Source organism: Scyliorhinus torazame, chromosome 14, assembly GCF_047496885.1.
Source record: "Scyliorhinus torazame isolate Kashiwa2021f chromosome 14, sScyTor2.1, whole genome shotgun sequence".
NCBI classification, from domain to species: Eukaryota; Metazoa; Chordata; class Chondrichthyes; order Carcharhiniformes; family Scyliorhinidae; genus Scyliorhinus; species Scyliorhinus torazame.
Window position 1 is genome coordinate 136,444,523 of NC_092720.1, and position 24,721 is coordinate 136,469,243.

Genomic DNA, 24,721 nt, shown 5'->3' on the forward strand with positions numbered 1-24,721 from the left:
TTTATCTTTGTGAGAATGGAAAATCCAACCTCACACGTAGGTTGTCATGAAGGGAACTAGCAACAATGCTTGTTTTACTCCGCACTGGATACTCCTGGAAGATGCTACTCCAGAATGCTGTCAGCCTCATGGGCTTTTGGCGTGTTTTTAATGTGCTATTACAGGTCAACTACAGCAGTGTAATCTTTTAATTTGGAGTCCGTTGTAAGTTAATAACTAACTCTGGGTCTCAATCTCAAAAAGAATTGTTCACGCACCACTTCTTTTTAAAACCTGAAGCTTCTCTCATTTCCCAGTACTTCCCTGCATATACCACAAATGGGCTTTCTATCCTTATTTTCATTGGCACAATTGACAAAAGCCATCCCTCAATAAATCATTGTTATATTGCTTTGTTCCTGAGTTAAGTTTCTTCTTTGTAGGCTGTTAACCAGAGCTTTGTACAGAGCTAACACTTGTACTGTTCTGTTCTGTCCTGCCCTGGACTCTCCTGGGCAGCCTCTCCAGATTCTGTTGTGAGATTTTGCCCAGAAGGTATACTGCCTACTTGTGTCTCTGGCTCTTCCTTACTTTTAAGAAAATGATACATCTTCACAGTGCTCTTGCCAGCAGCTGGAAAATGGAAACAACTCTGCTCTGTGATTTGACGGCAAAAGCATGTACAAGGAGGTTGCTTGACGTCAGGTGTACGTACTGGCCGTGTGACCTGTTCACTGCTGCTGTTTCTGGCCGGAAAACTCCACACACACATTTATTTTCATTTAAATGGCAGCAGTGGCTGCCATTCTCAGTGTAAAAGATGGTGGCGATTGTTGGGTGATTCCCCCATGATCGAAGCTAAAGCGGGAATGGTGCAACCTATCGTTGCGCGACCCACCTACGGGTTGCAACGTGCACTTTGAAAAACCCTGCTTTAGAACATCTGTTCTGATTAATGTGGCATTGAAAAGTTGGTGCTCCTCAGTACACTGTTGTTCAAAGCTAAATGCTTTATATTGGCATGTCAAAAATGGAGGAGGAGGGTGTGCCATTATTAATTTGTAGCATTTTCAACACAAAGGATCTGTTCTTTTAACCACTCTGATTCATTTTCTTTAGGAATACAAAATGGAATGTGTAGAGATATGATCGTAAGATATGATGAGATGAAGAGAACTGTTTTTTCTTTACTTATATAGATCATAGGTCTCTCTCTCTCGCTCTCTCTCTCTCTCTCTCTCTTTTACACCCACCAAAGCTCTGCATCCTTCCAGAAGGCGGTGACTGATGTTGGGCTATATTTGCAACGATATCTGCAACATTCTCTTCTCACTACCTCTCTCTTGAAGCCAATGACTGCTGGAATGCAAACTACTGTCAGACCTGGTGGTTGGGGGGTGGAGGGGGCGGGGGCGGGGGGGGGGGGGGGGGAGGGGGGACGACAGATGCCTCCTCATCTGTCCCCTTCGAGACTGGCTAACTCAGCATTGATCAGGTTTTGGTCCTTGGAACTTAATTTGGCTCAGGACCCCATAACCACGATACAAACTGGGAATCCCATTTTTTAGTGATGTGGCGTTTGGGAACATCAGTGTGATTCCACATAGGAATTCCACACAGAGTTTGCCAGTAGAAGATCATCAAAAGTGCTCTAGGAAATTGCTGACACAAAGCAAGTAACTCACCACAGAACTGAATTTCATACAGATTAAAGCTCTAAAGCTACATACAAAGTGGAACATTTCCGTGAGGTACAGTTAACAGATTGTAGCCAGAGCACCTCCCAACAGTGGTTGTCCATCCTACTCTTATGCTGTAATTTTGGGGAACTCTAATAAATAGGGGCAGCACGGTAGCCTTGTGGATAGCACAATTGCTTCACAGCTCCAGGGTCCCAGGTTCGATTCTGGCTTGGGTCACTGTCTGTGCGGAGTCTGCACATCCTCCCCGTGTGTGCGTGGGTTTCCTCCGGGTGCTCCGGTTTCCTCCCACAGTCCAAAGATGTGCGGGTTAGGTGGATTGGCCGTGATAAATTGCCCTTAGTGTCCAAAATTGCCCTTAGTGTTGGGTGGGGTTACTGGGTTATGGGGATAGGGTGGCGGTGTTGACCTTGGGTAGGGTGCTCTTTCCAAGAGCCGGTGCAGACTCGATGGGCTGAATGGCCTCCTTCTGCTCTGTAAATTCTATGAAATCTATAATTGGTCCTTTTCTGTTTTTCATCTATGTGCTTCCCCTGGTGATATCCATAGACATTGGGTCAGAATCCACATGCACACTTCAGTTCCCAGCTCTACCTTCACCTGTCTTGACGTCTCCATTGTGTGCCTCTGCTTGAGTTTCAGAACTCCTGCTGAAATTCTCAACTTTGGCCTCGATTATCCTGATTTTCCTGGCCAGACTGCCATTCAGCTCATTTGAAACTGCTGCCAACATTCCAGCCCGCTTCAATCTCAAGCACACCAGATCTCTGATTTACATTGACTCTCGGCCTCCCAGTGCCTCTCTTTTAAATTTTTTATCCATGTGGTTACATTTCTTTGTTGCCTCACCAATCCCTATCTAATGTCCTTCTGTTGGAGAAAATATTTGAATGAACCAATGCCCTCTCCATATCTTAATGAAAGAGAAAGCATTTGTTTTGAGGAAGGAAATTGATGGGAAGATGCAAATGTAGTTTGCTGAGCTCTGTAATAGCAGGATTGCTAGTACATAAAAGATTACTTTGATTTGTTAACTTATATTGGGATTTGACAACAAGTGAATCCTGATCATACTCCTAATTACATGGACTGAGCTCTGCCATATTTATGGTAATTTCGAACGTGGCTTCTTTCCGCAGTGACATCCAAGCCTTGCAGCTTCTTTTGCATACTTCCAGCAGCTGGATGGGATTAACTCTTTCCAAGGCTGGTGTTGACTCGATGGGCCGAATGGCCTCCTTCTGCACTGTAAATTCTAAATTCTATGTTCAACTCTTTGAAAACAGGTGACAATGGATTGTATTGCACAATTTAAAGTTATTTCTATAACCTTTGAACTATTGGGTAATATGCATCTACAATGTTGACTTGGTTATTCAAAAATATGTCACAGCCAGTCATCCTTCAAGGTGGAACCATATAGAGCATTGGTGGTTCTGACCTTCAATATCTGCACGAGTTAGGGAAAGAGACATTAAATTGAATTAAATTAGTTTCCCAACAAGTTTATAAAATGCAGTAAGAGAAAGCTTTGGGCTCTTAGAATGGATTGTTAGCTACCCACGAAATGGGAGTTACAACCCAAACACACGATTTATATTGTTCTCTGTGTTGACTGAATTGTTCTCTGACTCACTCTAGGTTACCTAGTTTCTCGAAATAAACCAATCACAGGTTAAACCTTTGGTGGGAGAGGGGGGTGCGGTGGTCATGGTATTTATTTGGATTGGCGTATGGTGCAAATTGGTATTCCACAAGGATCGATGCTGTTCACCATTTATAGGTGTGATTTGGATTCAGAAATTGGAAGTACAATTTCAAAATTTGCAGCTGACACCAAATTGGGAGATAATATTGAAAACTGAAGCAAAGTATCAGAAGTCAATCAGGCTGAATGGGTGTGTAATTGCCAAATACATTTCAATAGAGGAATTCATTTTGTTAACGAGGAGGCCCAATATTCCTTGGACAGTACCGGTCTAAGTGGGGTACAATATACAGATTACAGCACTAAAAATAATAAAGATTCATAAGGATATTAAAAAACACGGTTAATTTCTACAGAAATGGAATTGAAAGCAGAACAGTTATCCAAAGCATGTAGAAAACTTTGATTAGATGATACTTTGGATACCACGAGCAATTCTGGTCTCCATTTTGTAAGAATGATAACAGAGATACTGGAAAAGGTGCAAATGTCATTTATTGGAATGGAACCAAAACAAAGGGGTTGTACTTGTGAGGAAAGATTGAACAGGCTTTGACTGTTTTGATGGAGTAAACATAGAGAGAATGTTCCAACTTGCGCGAGCGAGACCAGAATTACTGAAGTAAATACATAGTTGTCACTAAAATACATCCAATGAAGCAAATTCTTTACCCAAAGAGTGATTAGACAATGGAACTTGCTATCAGAAGAATAAGCGCAGCATTTAAAAGGCAAGACAAGCACTGGAGGGGATAAAAAGGGTGAAGGATATGTTTGACAATGAGTCATCCAGACCTGAAACGTTAGCTCCGTTCTCCCCTTCGAAGGGGAAAACAGTCTATGGTCATCTGGGACTATGGCGACTATTTTACTAAATGCCTATGAGGTGTGCCTAATACCAGCAAAAGCATGGGTCATTCAATTTGTATATTTTTGAAATAGATATTAATGTCAATATCATGTGGTGTATGTGCTTGCTATTGAATTCTTGCCAGTTGGAACTGGAGTTTGAAATGAAGGGTGCAACTTGGTGCTGTATCTTTAAATCATGTAGGACCTGAATCCCTTTGCTGCAAAAACTTCAAAGGATGGGCCTCTAGACGTGGAGATTAATTTGGTGCAGTATATGCTTACTGTTGTGAAAAATTGCATTGCTAGGGATCTGTGTTATCCTGGCTGGCGCACGCAATCTCACCATGGCGGCTTGTGAAATTTAAATTCAATCAATAGAAATCAGCAATGTAAATCTAGCCTCAGCAAAGGTAACTGAAAACTAATATTGGTTGTTGTAAAATCTTATTTGGTTTGTTAATGTCCTTTTAAGGAAGGAAATCTGCCATTTTTCACTGGGCAGGTCTATATATGACTCCAAATCCACAACAATTTGATTGTCTTTTAATTGCCCTCTGAAATGGTCAAGCAAGCCACTCATTTCTACAGCAACTGGGGATTGACAACAACCAGTGGCGGCCACATCACATGAAAAAAAATGCTATGACTGACCATTGGGAAATGAGGGGAAGGTGGAGGAAAACAAAATATTTTTTTAACAATGGAATAGATTTTTATCTCATGGTGACAGGTCATGTGAAAGATAAAAAGCAGTGACTTGACTTGCCTTGACGTTGAAGTCCTCTGTTATGCAAGTTCTAGAACCCTGCTGCTGTGAACTGGCAGAGGGAGCAGGGGCTGGTTTGGCAATGTGCTCTTTTCACTCTCTATATGACTGGTGATAGGAATGATGTTGGTTTATTTATTTGTGCCTGACTAGCTGGGCATTTGCTGCGTTGTTGGCCACCTGCTGGAAAGTGTTTGGGACCTGCGCCCTCTAATTCCACATTTTTGGATTTGGACATTCTCCCTGTGAGGCAACATGTATAAAAGGGGTGGAGTCTGCTGTGGGGTTCATATGGCTTGACTCAGCATCTTGCTACAACGTATGATGGCTGAGGTAGGCAAGAGTGAAGAGGGGACGGGGTTGAGTTTATATCCACCTGATGTGCCATTTAACAGAAATAGCTCTAGTTTTAAAAAAAATTCTTATTTGCAAAGCTTATCAAACTGCATTTCTGTGCCACTCGGTGTTCTGATCATGTTCTGATGGCTTCGAGGCCTGCATAATTCATAATTACTATTCACCTGCCAATATGAGAAAGTTTGTTTTTGTCTTTTAAAAAAAACTTTTTCTTTTCTTTTCCTTCCACCATCCTCAATTTCCAATGGTGTATCGGCACTTGAGCCAGTCAGAAGAACACAGTTCACAAAACCATTGTACATAGAGCTGTAGTGAATTACTCTGAGCTGCGTTCTTCGTCACAGTGTTTTGTATGTGTTTCAGAGGCCAGAATCCAGCTGAATCAGATTTCCAGGTACTGGAGATAGCACGGAAGCTCGAGATGTATGGAATTCGGTTTCACCCCGCCTCCGACAGGGAGGGGACAAAAATCAATCTGGCTGTCGCCCACATGGGAGTTTTGGTGTTTCAGGTAGAACTTTAAATTAAGCTTAATAATAGTCTTTATTAGTGTCACAAGTAGGCTTACATTAACACTGCCTTGAGGTTACTGTGAAAATCCCCCAGTCGCCACACTGGTGCCTGTTTGGGTACACTGAGGGAGAATTCAAAATGCCCAATTCACCTAACAAGCACGTCTTTCGGGACTTGTGGGAGGAAACTGGAGCACCCGGAGGAAACCTACCCAGACACGGGGAGAACGTGCAGACTCCGCCCAGACAGTGACCCAAGCGGGAATCGAACCTGGGTCCCTGGTGCTGTGAAGCAATATTGCTAACCACTGCTACCGTGCTGCCTATATCCCACCATACTGGCTCTCCGAGCTCAGAGAGACATGTAATCTCAGAGGAGACCATGCTTATTTCACCTATTTATTTGTAAGAATAACAAAATAAGAGCTGCATGTCTTTTCGGAATCCTTTTTTCCTTCCTTAAATCATCCTTTCAGTCTTCTTTCATTAATTTCTCTGATCATCCCATTTGCCTTTATTTTGACTTTTCTAAATTATTTTGTCTAATGAAATGAAATGAAAATCACTTATTGTCACAAGTAGGCTTCAAATGAGGTTACTGTGAAAAGCCCCTAGTCGCCACATTCCGGCGCCTGTTCGGGGAGGCTGGTACGGGAATGCTGGCTCTAAGCACTATTGTACTTTATAAAATTCATGGGATGCATGCATCGCTGGCTGATCGCTGGCTCAACCAGCATTTGTGGTGTCGGTACACCCACAGTGTTGTTACGGAGGGAGTTCCTGGATTGTGACCCAGTGACTATGAAGGAATGACGATATATTTACAAGTCGGAATGGTGTGTAATTTGGAGGGGAACCTGTATGTGGTGATGCAGCATTCTAGACCATGATACAGATACATCACTCTCTTTGCCATCTGAGGGTATATTGGCACAATGGTTAGCACTGCTGCCTTAACAGTGCCAGGGACCTGGGTTCACTTCCGGCCTTGGGTGACTAGGTGTGGAGTTTGCACGTTCTCCCCATGTCTGCGTGGGTTTCCTCTGGGTGCTGCAGTTTCTTCCCACTGTCCAAAGATGTGCAAATAATGTGGATTGACCATGATAAGTTGCCCCTCAGTGTCCAAAGATGTGTAGGCTAGGTGCGTTGCAGGGATAGGGAGTGAGCCTGGGTAGAGTGATCTTTCAGAGGGTTGGTGCAGACTCATAGAATCATAGAATCATAGAAGTTTACAGCATGGAAACAGGCCCTTCGGCCCAACCAGTCCATGCCGCCCAGTTTTTACCATTAAGCTAGTCCCAGTTGCCCGCACTTGGCCCATAACCCTCTATACCCATCTTACCCATGTAACTATCTAAATGCTTTTTGAAAGACACAATTGTACCCGCCTCTACTACTACCTCTGGCAGCCCATTCCAGACACTCACTACCCTCTGAGTGAAGAAATTGCCCCTCTGGGCCCTTCTGAATCTCTCCCCTCTCACCTTAAACCTATGCCCTCTAGTTTTAGACTCCCCTACCTTTGGGAAAAGATGTTGACTATCTACCTTATCTATGCCCCTCATTATTTTATAGACCTCTATAAGATCACCCCTAAGCCTCCTACGCTCCAGGGAAAAAAGTCCCAGTCTATCCAGCCTCTCCTTATAACTCAAACCATCAAGTCCCGGCAACATCCTAGTAAATCTTTTCTGCACTCTTTCTAGTTTAATAATATCCTTTCTATAATAGGGTGACCAGAACTGCACACAGTATTCCAAGTGTGGCCGTACCAATGTCTTGTACAACTTCAACAAGACGTCCCAACTCCTATATTCAATGTTCTGACCAATGAAACCAAGCATGCCGAATGCCTTCTTCACCACCCTGTCCACCTGCGACTCCACCTTCAAGGAGCTATGAACCTGTACTCCTAGATCTCTTTGTTCTATAACTCTCCCCAACGCCATACCATTAACTGAGTAGGTCCTGGCCTGATTCGATCTGCCAAAATGCATCACCTCACATTTATCTAAATTAAACTCCATCTGCCATTCGTCGGCCCACTGGCCTAATTGATCAAGATCCCGTTGCAATCCTAGATAACCTTCTTCACTATCCACTGTGCCACCAATCTTGGTGTCATCTGCAAACTTACTAACCATGCCTCCTAAATTCTCATCCAAATCATTAATATAAATCACAAATAACAGTGGACCCAGCACCGATCCCTGAGGCACACCACTGGTCACAGGCCTCCAGTTTGAAAAACTTCTGTCGTCCAGCCAATTTTGAATCCAATTGGCAACCTCACCCTGGATCCTGTGAGCTTTAACCTTCTGCAACAACCTACCATGCGGTACCTTGTCAAAGGCTTTGCTAAAGTCCATGTAGACAACGTCTACTGCACTGCCCTCATCTACCTTCTTGGTCACTCCCTCAAAAAACTCAATCAAATTTGTGAGACATGATTTTCCACGCACAAAGCCATGCTGACTGCCCCGAATCAGTCCTTGCCTCTCTAAATGCTTGTAGATCCTGTCTCTCAGAATACCTTCTAGCAACTTACCTACTACAGACGTTAGGCTCACCGGTCTGTAGTTCCCAGGCTTTTCCCTGCTGCCCTTCTGAAACAAGGGCACAACATTCGCCACTCTCCAATCTTCAGGCACCTCACCTGTGGCTGCCGATGATTCAAATATCTCGGTTAGGGGACCCGCAATTTCCTCCCTAGCCTCCCACAACATCCTGGGATACATTTCATCAGGTCCCGGGGATTTATCTACCTTGATGCGCTTTAAGACTTCCAGCACCTCCTCCTCTGTAATATGCACACTTCTCAAGACATCACTATTTATTTCCCTTAGTTTCCTAACATCCATGCCTTTCTCCACCGTGAATACCGATGAGAAATATTCATTCAGGATCTCACCCAACTCTTGTGGCTCTGCACATAGATGCCCTTGTTGATCCTTAAGAGGCCCTACTCTGTCCCTAGTTACTCTTTTCCCCTTTATGTATCTGTAGAATCTCTTTGGATTCTCCCTTGCATTATTTGCCAAAGCAATTTCATGTCCCCTTTTTGCCCTCCTGATTTCCCTCTTAACTCTATTTCGGCAATCTCTATACTCTTCAAGGGATCCACTTGATCCCAGTTGTTTATGTACGTCATATGCCTCCTTCTTCTTTTTGACCAGAGTCTCAATATCTCGAGTCATCCAGGGTTCCCTACTTCTACCCGCCTTACCCTTCACTCTAAAGGGAATGTGCTTACCCTGCACCCTGGTTAACACATTTTTAAAAGCCTCCCATTTACCAGCCGTCCCTTTGTCTGCCAATAGTCTCCCCCAATCTACCTCTGCAAGTTCCTGTCTGATACCATCAAAATTGGCCTTGCCCCAATTAAGAATTTTAACTCTTGGGCCAGACCTATCATTCTCCATAGCTATCTTAAAACTAATGGAATTATGGTCACTTGTCCCAAAGTGATCCCTCACTAGCACTTCTGTCACTTGCCCTTCCTTATTTCCCAAGACGAGGTCAAGTTTTGCCCCCTCTCTAGTCGGTCCATCCACATACTGAATGAGAAATTCCTCCTGAATACACTCCACAAATTTCCCTCCATCCAAGCCCCTAATGCTATGGCTGTCCCAGTCAATGTTGGGAAAGTTAAAGTCCCCTACTACTACCACCCTATTATTCTTGCAGCTATCTGTAATCTCCTTACATATTTGCTCCTCAATTTCCCGCTGACTATTTGGGGGCCTGTAGTACAGTCCTACCAAGGTGATCTCTCCCTTCTTATTTTTCAGTTCCACCCATGTAGACTCAGTGGGCGGACCCTCGGATATATCCCCTCTAAGTACTGCTGTGATGTTCTCCCTAATCAAAAACGCCACACCCCCTCCTCTCTTACCTCCTGTTCTATCCTTTCTATAGCATCTGTACCCCGGAACATTGAGCTGCCAGACCTGCCCCTCCCTTAGCCATGTTTCAGTCATAGCTATAATATCCCAGTCCCATGTGCCTGTCCATGCCCTGAGTTCATCCGCTTTGCCCGTCAGGCCCCTTGCATTGAAATAAATGCAGTTTACTGTAGACCTTCCTTGCTCTCTGCCCTGCTTTCTCTGGTCATGCTTTACACACTCTCCCTTCCTGCCTTTTGTTTCTGTCCCCACTGACTTCCTACATCGGTTCCCATCCCCCTGGCACATTAGTTTAAACTCTCCCCAACTGCACTAGCAAACACCCCCCCGAGAACATTGGTTCCGGTCCCACCCAGATGCAGACCGTCCGATTTGTACAGGTCCCACCTCCCCCAGAATCGGTCCCAATGTCCCAGGAATTTGAAACCCTCCCTCTTGCGCCATCTCTCAAGCCACGTATTCATCCTAGCTATCCTGTCATTCCTACTCTGACTATCACGTGGCACTGGTAGCAATCCTGAGATTACTACCTTTGAGGTCCTACTTTTTAGTTTAACTCCTAACTCCCTAAATTCAGCTTGTAGGACCTCATCCCGTTTTTTACCTATATCGTTGGTGCCTATATGCACCACGACAGCTGGCTGTTCACCCTCCCCCTCCAGAATGCCCTGCAGCCGCTCCGAGACATCCTTGACCCTTGCACCAGGGAGGCAACATACCAACCTGGATTCTCGTTTGCGTCCGCAGAAACGCCTGTCTATTCCCCTTACAATTGAATCCCCTATCACTATAGCTCTGCCACTCTTTTTCCCGCCCTTCTGTGCAGCAGAGCCAGCCACGGTGCCATGAACCTGGCTGCTGCCACCTTGCCCTGGTGAGCCATCTCCCCCAACAGTTTCCAAAACGGTAAATCTGTTTTGGAGGGAGATGACCGCAGGGGATCCCTGCACTGCCTTCCTACTCTTCCTCTGTCTGTTGGTCACCCTTTCCCTATCTGCCTCAGTAATTTTAATCTGCGGTGTGACTAACTCACTGAATGTGCTATCCACAACTTCCTCAGCATCGCGGATGCTCCAAAGTGAGTCCATCCGCAGCTCCAGAGCCGTCAAGCGGTCTAACAGGAGCTGCAGTTGGACACACTTCTTGCAGATGAAGGAGTCAGGGACACCAGAAGGGTCCCTGACTTGCCACATCTCACAAGAGGAGCATGACACGGGTCTGAGCTCTCCTGCCATGACTTAAACCTGAAGTTAAATTTGAACGACACTACACAGCTAAGAGAAAGTCAAAGAGAGAGAAATCACTTACCAGTTACAAGCCTGCTGGCTGTGATGTAATTGCTCCAGAGACTCCCTCACAGCCCTGCTTCTCTGCACCTCCTTCAGGTGAGCACCAAATTCCCTTAACTAGTTAATTAATTTACTTAATTAATTTGATTTTTTTTTTTTTTTTTTTTTTTTTTTTTGTCACTCCCCTCTTACCCGGACTCAGCCTTACCCAAACTCAGATACACTCTGTTTGCCTTCAGCACTCTGTTTCTATAGGCACTTCAGCCACACCCTTTGTATCCTTCCTGATTTACAGTCAGCCAATAGGCCTGCTCCCAAAACTGATCTCTCTCCCGAACAGCTGACCTGCAAGGTAAGGAAGTGGTTAAGCAGTACTTACCTCACCCACGGCGCGCCCTTTTAAACTGTCCCCTCTGCCTCGCAGCTCCCGCGCTTTTTGAAACTCCCGCGCTGTTTCCAAGGTCCCGGCTCCCTCTCTCTCCCGAACAGCTGACCTGCAAGTTAAGGAAGTGGTTAAGCAGTACTTACCTCACCCACGGCGCGCCCTTTTAAACTGTCCCCTCTGCCTCGCAGCTCCCGCGCTTTTTGAAACTCCCGCGCTGTTTCCAAGGTCCCGGCTCCCTCTCTCTCCCGAACAGCTGACCTGCAAGGTAAGGAAGTGGTTAACTCGATAGGTTGAATGGATTCCTTCTGCACTGTAGGGATTCCAAGAATATATGCTTGTTTCAGAGTCCTTTGAATTGATTCCACAGTTGCTTTGTAGGTATACCAGTTAGCATTTTCTTCAGATGACTTCTCTGCTCCAACTGATACAGGAATGAACTGGAGTGCTGTGAACTGCCTTAAAGAGTAACATTGGAAGATTATGCTCTTTGCCAGGTACTCAGTATATGGCATTGGAGCTGTTGTGTAAGGAGCATATTTTAATTCCTGAACCTCTGGGAGAGACACCGCTAAGTTCAACCTCAGGCTTATCGACTTAAAGTCATAATGTTTTTTCTTCCTCTTTCCCCTTCTAGGGCAATACAAAAATTAACACCTTCAACTGGGCGAAGATTCGGAAACTTAGCTTCAAGAGGAAAAGATTCCTCATCAAGCTCCATCCAGAAGTCCATGTACGGTTTGAGGCTTTGGGAAGAGTTTATTATTTGGTGCTTGTGGTTTCAATATCTGAAAGATTAAAAATCAATTTAGTATACCCGAGAGAAACATTGTGTTCCAGCATTGGAACTGCACTGGTAGCTTGCATGTCTGTCTTTTGAGGAAAACTTCCACTTTGAGGCGTTACTGGGCTGTTAATGGTGCGCTAAATTCATAATTACTGCGAACAACCCCACCAGCCTGGAAAAACTGATGTCATATTTGTGACATGTCAGATATCTGCAGTCTGATCAATTGAATATATTTTAACACATTTTCAAAGTTTCATCGAAGAAAACAATGGGAAAGTTGACAGGGGTGAACAAACTTTTTATCAGAATGCTGGGGTCTTAAAAGGTTTTAAAAACTGGATGGCAAAATGAAGAACGACGAGAGAGGGAAGTTGAGTAGTTGCAGCTAACAATGAACACACTAAGTTGTCCTGTCGATGCCAACACCCTGGAATTCTAGCACAGCACTCACAGTGGAAAAAAAAATCTCTAGTGGAAATTAACCATTGCACTAACTACTGGTTCAGGGGGTGGCATGGTGACATGGTGGCACAGTGGTTGGCACTGCTGCCTCACAGCGCCAGAGACCTGGGTCTGATTCTGACCTTGGGTCACTGCGGGGTTTGCCCATCCTCCCCATGTCTGCATGGGTTCCTCCGGGTGCTCCGGTTTCCCCCCACAGCCCAAACATGTTCGGGTTAGGTGGATTGGCCTGCTATATTGCCCCTTAATGTCCAAAGATGTGCAGGGTGGCAGGTGAGTAGACATGGGTGGAGTGCTCTTTAAAAGTCAGTGCAGACCTGATGGGCCGAAAGGCCACCTTTTGCACTGTAGGGATTCTATGTACAGTTTAAAGCCAGATACCTGCTATTGTAGTTCACATAATGCACCTTAAGCAGGATATGCCTGTACTTTAAAGTATGTTCTGATACTGTGTTTTCTGCTTCACGCCATTTGTGGTGAATGAAATTTATCCAAATAGCATTGCCTCTGTTCTCGTTTTAGCGCAGTTGTGTGCAATGTACTTGTGCACACATGAGTCTGGTTTTTTTTAAACATGCAGTTGCTTTGATCACCACCTCTGGGTTTGCAGCCGTCTTCAGTCTCACCTCTCAATTCTCCCCCTTGCAGCTTCCCTCCGTGACCATTGTACTTGTCACAAGCGAGGGCTCTTGGAGAGAGGCAGTGAGAAGGAATTGTCGAGGGAGTCAGGAGAAGGAAGCAGCAAGTGGGTGGTGAGTGGGAGGGAGGGTGGCGTCAAGCTCAAGGCAGCGAAGGGTATTGGGGGAGGAAAGCGGCATGCAGAAGGGTCAGGGATGAGAGTTGAAAGAGTGGTTAGAGTGGATTTTGGGCCAGTTAGGTTTGAGGCAGCCAGTTTGTTTTTAATGTAAAAAAAATTACTGATCAAGAATATTATCCACCCTTATTGTACACGCTCTTATTGGAAAGGGATTTTTTTTTAGCATGTTTTTGTTTCGCAGGCCCTTCTTTAGGGACACATAGAGTGCTAAATAAGGGCTAGCTGCATTTAAATGCAATACTGTCGTAAACCAATATGCTTGCTCTACGATATGTGTTCATTCAGAACTTTGCAACCTGTCCCCTCACCTCTACCTTCCTCTAACTTTGCACCACCCCTGCTATCAAACTTTGGCCATTTGTACATTCTCACTTGTTAGCCATGGCTCAGTGGGTAAACCTCTCGCCTTCGAGGCTGAAGATTCAAATCCCACTCCAGAGGCTTGAGCATAAACTCCAGCTGTCAGTTTTGTCCAGCACCGAGGAGTGTTGACTTTCAGATGACACGTTCCAAGGCCGCATCTTCCCTTCTGCATGGATGTTAGAAATGTCATGTCATGATTTGAGTAGCAGGAGAGATTTTGCTGGTGTCATACAAAATAGGAGCAAAGTTAGCCGTTTGGCCCATCGAGCCAGCTCTGCCATTCAATACGATCGTGGTTGATCAGTTTGTTTCAATTTCCACGTTCCCCATCTATCCCTGATAGCCTATGATTCCCTTGCCTGACAGCAATCTATATCTACTTCTGTCTTTCAAACACTCAATTACCCCGCTTCCACCACCGCCTGAGGCAGAGAATAACAAAGTCGCATGACTCTCTGAGAGAAAAAAACTTGTCCTCATCTCTGTCCTAAAAGGGTGACCTTGAATTTTAAAACAGCGCCCTCCAAGTTTTGGACTCACCCAGAAGAGGAAACATCCTCTCCGACATGCATCTTGCCAACCATTAAGGATCTTATGTACTTCAGTCAAGTCACTCCTCATTCTTCTAAACTCCAGTGGAAACGAGCCCAGTCTGCCCAACCTGTCCTCTTAAAGCAACCCACTCATTCCAGGAATCACTCTAGTAAACGTCTTCTGAACCACCTCTAATGCTTTTATACCCGTTGTTATATAAGACCAGAAATGCATTCAGTGTTTGAGGTGTGGTCGCAGCAATAAATGAAGGATAACATCCTTACTTTATGTTGAATTCCCCTAACAGATAGCATTCCATTAGCCTTTTGTACCTGCATACTAACTGTGACTCGTGTATTAGAATACCGAGATCCCTCTGCACCTCGGCATTCTGCAGTTCTCTCTTTAAGTAATACTCTGTTTGATGAACAACTTCACATTTTCCTGCATTATACTCCATCTGCCAGAATGGTTGCCTGTTCACTCAACCTATCTATATCTGTCTGCAAACTCCTTATGTCTTCACAACATACTTTTCTCCTTATCTTTGTGTTGCCTGCAAATTTAGCTACCAAACCTTTGCCCCCATCCCAATCATTGATGTAAATTGTAAAATTGGTCTGGTCATCCATCAACCAGTGTCAACTAACACAGATTATCTGGTCATTGCAGTTTGCTGGATCTTGTTGCACTCAGACCGCAAGATATAGGAGCAAAATTAGGCAATTTGGCCCGTCGAGTCTGCTTCCCAATTCAATCATGGCTGATGTGTTTCTCATTTCCATTTTCCTACCTTCCCCCTATAACCCCATATTCCCTTATTAATCAAGAACCTATCTATCTCTGTCTTAAAGACACTCAGTGACTTGGCCTCCACAGCCTTCTGCGGCAATTGTCATTTCTGCCCTGGAAAAAAGCCTCCAACTGTTCACCCTAATAATTTTATAAACTTCTATCAGGTCGCCCCTCAGCCTCTGTCTCTCTAGGGAGAACAATCCCAGTTTATTAAATCCCTCCTCATACCAGGCAATGTCCTGGTAAACCTTTTCTGTACTCTCTCCAAACCTCCACGTCCTTCTGGTAGTGCGGTGACCAGAATTGGACACAGTATTTCAAATGTGGCCTAACCAATGTTCTATATAATTGTAACAATTTTCGAGCTTTTGTACTTGATACCCCGTCCTATGAAGGCAAGCATGCCATATGATTTCTTCATGACGATTTCCACCTGTGTTGCCACTTTTAAGGATCTGTGGACCTGCATGCCCAGATCTCTGTCTCTATGCTTCTGATGGTTTTGCCATTTATTTTATAGCTCCCACCTGAATTGGATCTACCAGAATGCATCACCTCGCATCTGTTCGGGTTAAATTCCATCTGCCATTTCTCTGCCCAATTTTGCAGCCTATCTATATCCTGTTGTATTCTCTGACAATCTTCATCACTATCTTCAATCTTAGTATCATCCTTGCTAATCAGACCTGCTATGTTTTCTTCCCAATCATTTATATATATTACAAAGAGCAGAGGTCCAAGAGCTGATCCCTGCGGAACACCACTAGTTACAGACCTCCATTCAGAAAACCACCCTTCCACTGCACCTTCTGTCTTCTATGGCCAAGCCAGTTCTGGATCCATCCAGCTAGTTCACCCCTGACCCCATGTGATCTAATCTTTTGCACTAGCCTGCCATGAGGGACCTTATCAAATGCTTTACTAAAGTCCATGTAGTGAAGTAAAAAAACTCACCACTATTCTTAGAATTCCCCCTATACCAAAAAGGGTCAATAAGACATTCTAAATGGTGAACAGGGATTCTCACCCCCTGACTCCTATGCAGACTTAGGTGGGTGCTATTCGGGTTAATCTATATTTTCAAGTTATCCCCCAGTATAACCCATATCTTCATAGGAGATTTCATCTACTTACCACTTGGTAGCATCGATCCTGGGTCCCGCGTTGCTAAGTAAGTAAAGTAGACTTTGTAATAGCACTGTTTCTGATTAAAACTTTTAAGTTATTTTATTATTATATTTTTTCTTTTAAAAGATGCAATCACTGTCTTTACAGAAAAGTAAAAAGATCTTGCTTCTGGATTCTCCTGGTTGGTTGAAAAGACCTTCAGGTCTACCTTGAAAATCTCTCTTCATTATCTTTTGGTTTTCTCCTGATGGATTTGCTGTTCTGCTCGGTTTCTGTGTCCTATCCTTCCCATGACCGAGGGCAGCCAAGAGAGCTGACTCTGCTGGTTGTCCCCTTTTTTAGGGTTTATATTCCCCTTCTAGCAGTTATTAAGTTCATATGACATTATCGTAAAGTAACTTTATTTTACTCTTGCTTGTTCAAGGCACCTTTAATCTGAATTATTTCTAACACGACTATGTATTCATGTTGAGCATGACTTTAGCTCATTGAATTCTGATTACATTTTTTCCTTTGTGATGTTCAAAAGTGCTTTGATCCTAGAGGGGTATTACATCTGGTTCCTGTCACTTCTAAAGTTGCTTTATTACCAAATAGTGTCCTTAGCTTGTCAGAACTCTGACTCCGGAATTTGAGGTTAACGTGTGTTCTCGTGGACATGTTGTCTCCAGCTTCCCATATTCAACTGATGTCAGCAAGATTTCATACCTAAACATTTGTCACCCAACTCAACTGAAGATCCTGGCAATTCTTTTTTAGCTGCTTACTAAAATAATTAACTTCAAAGAAGGTGCGAAATATTGTTTTTTTTTCAAGTAACTAAAAGTTCAAACTGCCTTGACTTGAAAGACAGGCATCAGTTTTACAGCTTGAATCGTCACAAGCTGTTTTCTTAACGCCTGTTTGATAAATCTGCTTTTCAAAACCTTCTTTTGCAGCTGCTGTTAACCCTTCGTGGGATTTTTCCCTACATTTTCTCATGTATCCTCAGGTCAGGTTTTACCAGACTTTCATGTTTCAAATGACATTTTCCCATTTTTACTTTACAGTAGACAATATCCACAGTCCTTCCCTTGACAATCATTTTTGTCACCTCCTCAAGAAATTCAAATTAGTGAGACATGACCTCTCTCGTACAAAACCATGCTGTCTGTCGCTAATAAGGCAATTCACTTCCAAATGTGTGTAGATCCTATCTCTGACAATCTATTCCAACAAATTCTAACAGATTTGCCAGGCATGACCTTCCCTTGACGAAGCCCTGCTGACTCAGCCCTTTTTTACTATGCACTTCCAAGTACTCCTAATTTCATCCTTAATAATGGCCTCTTAAATTTTACCAACGAGCAAAGTTAGGCTAACCAGCCGTTAATTTCCCACCTTCTGCCTCTGTCCCTGAAACGGGTGTTGCATTAGCCATTTCCCAGTCCTCTGGGAACCTCCCTGACTCCAGTATTTTCTGAAAGATTACCACCAATACCTCCACAATCTCCTCCTATATCTCTCCTTCAGTACCTGGGGCGTAGTCCATCTAGTCCGGGTGATTTATCCACCTTCAGACCTTTCAACTTCCCCAGCTCCTTTACCTGACAGAGGCTGAACGGCAACTTTTGGACGCTTATTTACCCCCCCCCCCCCCCCCCCAGACCATGACCCCACCATTTAGCATCAAGCTACTGTTTCCAGGACTGTCACTGACCTCATCTCTGGAGATCTTCCCTCCACAGCTTCAAACCTTGTAATCTCCCAACGCCGGACAGCCCACTTCTCCCTCCTCCCAAAATCCTCAACTAAGACTGTCCTGGTAGACCCACCCTCTCAGCCTGTTCCTGCCCCACCAAACTCATTTCTTCCAATCTTGACTCCATACTCTCTTCTCCAGTCTATTCCCACCTACATCTGTGATTCCTCCGATGCCCTGCATCATATCAACAACTTCCCATTCCCTGGCCCCAATCTGGTCTATTGCTTTGCTGCTCCCAATGTGGTCTACTCTGCATTGGAGAGACCAAATGCAGACTGGGTGACGGCTTTGCAGAACAACTTCGGTCTGTCCGCAAGCAGGACCCAGACCTTCCTGTCACTTGCCATTTCAATTCACTGTCCTTCTCTCACGTCCACATGTCCATCCTTGGCCTGCTGCAATGTTCCAGTGAAGTCCAGCAGAAGCTGGAGGAACATCACCTCATTTTCGGATTAGGCACATTATAGCCTTCCGGACTTAAACATTGAGTTCAACAACTTCAGACTGTGAACTCCTCCTCCACCTTCGCCCAATTTTTATTTCATTTTTCTTTTTAAGATTTTTTAAAATTCTCCTCCTTTTTCACATTTTCTCCCACATTTACATCCATCAACAATAAACAATAATCAGCAAGATATGTCAGTCCCCATAATAACAATGATCCCATCTACCCACCAACCCCCACACCTCAACCCGCATGTTTACATAAATGACAAAAAGGAATCAGGGATTACCCATAGTCACCCTTAATCTTACACAGCTCTCTCCCACCCCCCACCCCCCCACCCCTGGTCTCCAGCTCCTCCCGTCCGCTGCCTCTTGTAAAACTCCTCCTCCCAACCTCGGTTCCTTTTCCCCCAACTTTCCACCCCGGCTAGACCACTCGGACCCTGTTCTGCCAGGCTCCGTTGGCCGCAGGCCCTCCCCCCACCTCACTCCCGTTCACTGGCCGGCTTAAACCGGCCAGCGTGGAGGCCCCCGCCCGGGTCCCTTTCCCACTTGCCCGGCTCTTGGAAAGCCCAAAGATCCCCTTTTAGCACACAAACCCCGCATATCCACCTACACCCCAAAGAACCCTCATTTCGAGTGAAAGTCCCGTCCCTTCCCTTGTCCAAATATATACCACATTGGCTCCTTTAGCCTCTACACCCGCGCGCATTGATACAAAAAAGAAGAAAATACAGTCATGAGGTTACATCGGCACATGACCATTCCTCAATTTGTCAGTTCTGCCACAGTCCTTCTGCTTTCGCAAACTCCTCCGCTGATTCCGTCGTTCCAAAATAAAAGTCCCTGAGCTTGTAAGTTACCCTCAGCTTCGCTGGATATACAATGCCGCACCGCACCTTGCTAATTTACAGTGCCCTCTTCACCCGGTTGAAGGCAGCCCGCCTCCTTGCCAGCTCCACCGTAACGTCCTGGTATACACGTATACCAGCTCCAGCCCACTGCACCACCCGCTTCTGCTTGGCCCAGCTCAGGACCTTCTCCTTCACACTGTACCTACGGAAGCACAGAGTCACTGCCCTTGGCGGCTCACTCGCCTTTGGTACAGGCCTCCACGACCGATGAGCCCGATCCAGTTCATATCGGGAGGGGTCCTCCCCCTCCCCCAATAGTTTTGCCAACATCGCGGCAAAATGCTCAGTCGGCTTCGGTCCTTCAACTCCTTCGGGCAGCCCCACAATCCTCAAATTCTGTCGCCTGGATCTGTTTTCCAGGTTTTCCATTTTTCCTCGCAGATCCTTGTTAGTATCCATCACCTTCCGCATCTCTTTCCCCATCGAGGCAAGTTGATCACCGTGCTGCAATAACGTCTCCTCCACTTGCACTTGCAAAAGTCCACTGCTTTTCAAATTCCGCAGCCATCACCGTAGTTATTTCTTCAGCCGTAAGCAGTGCGGCCTCCCCTGGTGCTCCAGCCTCCATTTTCCTTGGTGACCCCGCGGTGACCTTTCCACTCCACGACGGACCTTTCCTCCGTGCCTTCTCCCTGCTTCTGCCACCTCCGTGGACCCTGGGACCGGGCTTAAAGCCCCGAAAATGCCGTTCCCGAACGGGAGCCCTCCATTGTGCGGCTGCCTCCCGGAAGTTCCCAATTTTTATTTCTATCAATTTATTTTCATTTCTTCCATAGATCTGTATTCCACCCCACCCCACTTTAGCCACCTGTTCCCTATTCCCAGTTGTCATTTGACAGACTGTTCACCTTTGTTCTGCCATTCACACATTTTACTCTCTATGTGCCACTCTCAGCACCCTTCTTAGCCTTAATCACCTCCATTTCCATTCCTTTTGTCTTTCTGAACATGACATCTTTGTCAATCACCACCTATCGCTGGCCTCCAATCAGCTCCCATGCTCCCCCCAACACAACAGTATAAATCTGACCCTATTTCCAATTCTCTCCCACCTTGACAAAACACCATTCAGACTCATAAACGTTAGCTCCCTTCTCTCTCAGCAAATGCTGTCAGACCTGCTGAAATGGTCCAGTATTTTCTGTTTTTGTTTCAGGTTCCAGCATCCGCAGTAATTTGCTTTTACTTTCTCTTTAGTGATGACCACTATACTCAGCTCTGCCCCCCGACTCTTGAAGTTCTGATATGCCACTGGTGTCTGCCACTGAAGACTGATGCAAAGTACCTGTTCAGTTCTTCTGTCATTTTTTTGTTCCTCATTACTACTTCAGCCACATTTTCCAGTGCTCTTGCCTCTCTCTTCACTTTTATATTTTGAAAAAAACATTTGCAATCTTCTTTTATATTACTAGCTAGCTTACACTCATATTTCATTTTCTGACCCCTTATTGCTTTTTTGGTTGTCTTCGTCTTGCTTTTAAAGACTTTCCAAACCTCTGGCTTCCCACTAATTATCGCCACATTGTATGCTTTTACTTTTGTTTTTTTTAGCTGTCCCTGACCTCCCTTGTCAGCCTTGGTTGCCTCATTCTCCCTTTAGCATATATTTCTGTTGTGCCTCCTGAATAACCCCCAAAACGCCTGCATTGCTGTTCCATTGTCTCCCCTTCTAGGCTCCCCTTCCAATCAACTCTGGCCAGCTCCTCATTCATATCTTTGTAGTTATCTTGCATCTGATTCCAGCTTTCCCTCTTAAACTGCAGGGTGAATTCTATCACATTGTGGCCATTAAGGGTTCCTTCACCTTAAGTTTCCTGATGAAGTCTGCCTCATTACACATCACCAAATCCAGAATTGCCTGTTCCCTAGTGGGCTTTACCATAAGCTGCTCCAAAAAAACTCTCTTAGACATTCTACAGATTGCTTTTCTTGGGATCCACTATAAACTTGATTTTCCCAGGTCACCTGCATATTGAAATCCCCCATGATTATTGTAATTTTGCCTATTTTATATGCCTTTTCTATGTCCTGATTTATTTTCTGCCCCACATCTTGACTACTGCTCGAAGGCCTGTACATAACTTCCATCAGGGTCTGTTATTCTTTGCAATTCCTCAACTCTACCCATACAGATTCTATGCCTTCCCACCCTATACCACTTCTTGCTATCAATTTAATTTCATTTCTTACGAACAACGCAACCTGCCCCCTCTGCGCAGCTGCCTGTCCTTTTGTAAGGCACATATCTTGGATATATGATTTGATTTGATTTATTGTCACATGTACCGAAGTACAGTGAAAAGTATTTTTCTACGGCCACGGGAATGTACACAGTACGTACATAGTCGACAAAAAAGAATAATCAACAGAGAACATTGACAAATGTACATCGACAAATAGTGATTGGTTACAGTGCGGAACATGGGGCCAAACAAAGCAGAGCAGCATAGGGCGACGTGAATAGTGTTACAGGGAACAGATCAGTCCGAGGGAGAGTCTTTGAGGAGTCTTGTAGCTGCGGGTAAGAAGCTGTTCCTATGTCTGGATATGCGGGTCTTCAGACTTCTGTACCGTCTGCCTGATGGAAGATTCTGGAAGAAGTCAAAACCTGGGTGGGAGGGGTCTCTGATTCTGCTGTCTGCCTTCCTGAGGCAGCAGGAGGTGTATACAGAATCAATGTGAGGGTGGCATATTTAGATCCCAGCCCTGATCCCTTGCAGTCACGTCTCCGTGATGCCTACGACATCGTACCCCGCAATTTCAATGTGCGCTACAAGCTCATTTACTTTTTGTTTTGTAAACTGTGCGCATTAGGTACAAAACCCCCTCCTGCGTTGACTACCCCCATTCTCATAGTTGTCCCCTTATCTCCCGTGCCTGAGGTTAGATTCCTGCCGCTTTCCATTCACTTTTTCCATTACTTGCCCCCCCTTAATTAGTTTAAAGTCCATTAACCTGCACTCCTACCTTATCTAATTTTGATTTTCTAATTTTCCATACAACTGAACCCCACCCCACCCCCCACTATTTATTTTAAAGCCCTATAAGAACACATATATGTTACTGTGGTATCCCATTGGCTGCAAAGCTATTTAGTGCATCCTGAGATTGTGAAAAGAACTTTAGGAATGCAAGTTCTTTTATCTTACCTATCCAGTTGTAGATGGAGCATAGGTTTAAGGTCCATGGGGCAACGTTTAGAGGAGACGTGCAAGGAATGGTTTTTTTTACACAGAGATTGGTGAGTGCCTGGAACTTGTTGCTAGGGGATGTTGTGGAAGCAGATACAGTAACGTGGTTCAGAAGGCACCTTGATAAATACATGGATAGGATGGGGATAGAGGGATACGGCACTAGGAAGCGCTGAGGGTTTGGGCCACGGGTGGTATCATGACCGGTTCAGGCTTGGAGGGCCGAAGGGCCTGATCCTGTGCTGTATTGTTCTTTGTTTATATCCAGCATTGACGTTCCGTCTTGTTCTTGCACTTTTTATACTTATGGATACACCAAGGTTCTATCTTTGCCCTCTCCTTCCCCACGCTTCCTCAGCCTCCTACCACACCGTTCTCCTGAATGAGTCAGTTTCATGAACATGTTGATTCATAGAATCCCCACGGTGCAGAAGGAAGCCAATTGGCCCATCGAGTCTGCATCTATCCTCTGAAAGAGCCCCGAAAAATGACATCCTGTTCGCTTCACCACTTCTCTCAATCCGTCACTGCTTTTACCCTCAGATTGTCAACTCCCACCTTGGTCTCCCCTTTAAGAATCCTCCTTAAAAGCCCACTGCTCTGACCAGGCTTTTGGCCAGCGTTCCTGAATGTCTGCTCCTTTGACTTTGTGTCCACTTTATTTTCCTGTTGCATGCCTTGTGATGGGTTTTCCATGTAAAGGAGATCATTTTGAAGAGATAATTGCAATACCCATAACACTGTGCCTTGATTACAGGATTCATACCAGGATACATTGGAATTTCTGCTGGCTGATCGAGACCTGTGTAAGATCTTCTGGAAGAACTGTGTTGAGTACCATACCTTTTTCAGACTCATGGACCAACCCAAACCAAAGGCCAAACCTGTTTTATTCAGCAGGGGCTCCTCCTTCAGATACAGGTAGATGTTAACTGTATTTTAATTGTTAACAGTCACAGCTATTGTTAATCAGCTGGTTTATAGAAATTAGTCATGTGGGATGTAGCTGATTTATCAACACTATTTAAATGAGCAAGTTGTTGGCAAGCTTGCTGCTGCTAGTATAGAATTCCAAGGATCTCCGGTTTCTGTCACATCCAAGAACAATGCCTGAATCTGCCACGTTTAATGTGAAAATGTAAGGAACGAAGGCAATCATTTGCCATATGCAGGTCAACCTACTTACTGAACATTCGTTAAAATGAAACAGTGTTAGGAAATCTATTTCACGTTTGCCAGAGATGATTACTTTTGTTGTCATTCAGCTCACAAAACCTATCCCACTCTTAACCCTGGCTGGAGCCCTTGCTTCCCAACGTCACTCTCTGGCCTCACTCCACCATAACATCATTCTCCTTCTCCCTCCTCTCCAGCCTGCCGCCACTCAACAGCCTGCCTCTTCCCCGGCACCACTCTCCGGCCTGTCTCCCGGTGTCACTGTCCGGCCTGCCTCCTCCCCGGCACCACTCTCCGGCCTGTCTCCCGCTGTCACTGTCTGGCCTGCCTCCCCCCCCCGGCACCACTCTCCGGCCTGTCTCCCGCTGTCACTGTCCGGCCTGCCTCCTCCCCGGCATCACTCTCCGGCCTGTCTCCTGCTGTCACTGTCCGGTCTGCCTCTTCCCCGGCACCACTCTCCGGCCTGTCTCCCGCTGTCACTGTCCGGCCTGCCTCCCCCCCCGGCACCACTCTCCGGCCTGTCTCCTGCTGTCACTGTCCGGCCTGCCTCTTCCCCGGCACCACTCTCCGGCCTGTCTCCCGCTGTCACTGTCCGGTCTGCATCTTCCCCGGCACCACTATCCGGCCTGCCTCCCTGCTGTCAGTCCACCTGCCTCCTTCCCGGCGTTATTCTACGGCCTGCCTCCTTCCCGGCGCCATTCTACGGCCTGCCTCCTTCCCGGCGCCACTCTCTGGCCTGCCTCCTCCCCAGCGCCATTCTCCGGCCTGCCTCCTGTGCCTCCTTCCTGCCCTCTGTTCTTGCCAGTGTCTGTGTTCGGCTGCTCTGCTCCTGTCTCTGTTTCTGAACTGAAGACCATGGGTTCCATCTTGTGGCAGCAGGTAGTTCATGCAGGTTATCCCAGGATTCTCG

General features: G+C 45.5%; 1 protein-coding gene across 5 annotated transcripts in view; it reads left to right on the forward strand.

Moving 5' to 3' along the window:
• The window catches only part of farp2 (FERM, RhoGEF and pleckstrin domain protein 2), a 294,261-nt gene that overhangs the window by 110,873 nt on the left and 158,667 nt on the right, over positions 1 to 24,721 (forward strand). For all 5 annotated transcript variants that reach the window (XM_072474942.1, XM_072474943.1, XM_072474944.1 and 2 more), the window contains exons 8-10: positions 5,726 to 5,873; positions 12,088 to 12,183; positions 23,393 to 23,556. In XM_072474942.1, the coding sequence (XP_072331043.1) occupies positions 5,726 to 5,873; positions 12,088 to 12,183; positions 23,393 to 23,556 (408 nt within the window). The remainder of the gene's footprint in view (positions 1 to 5,725; positions 5,874 to 12,087; positions 12,184 to 23,392; positions 23,557 to 24,721) is intronic.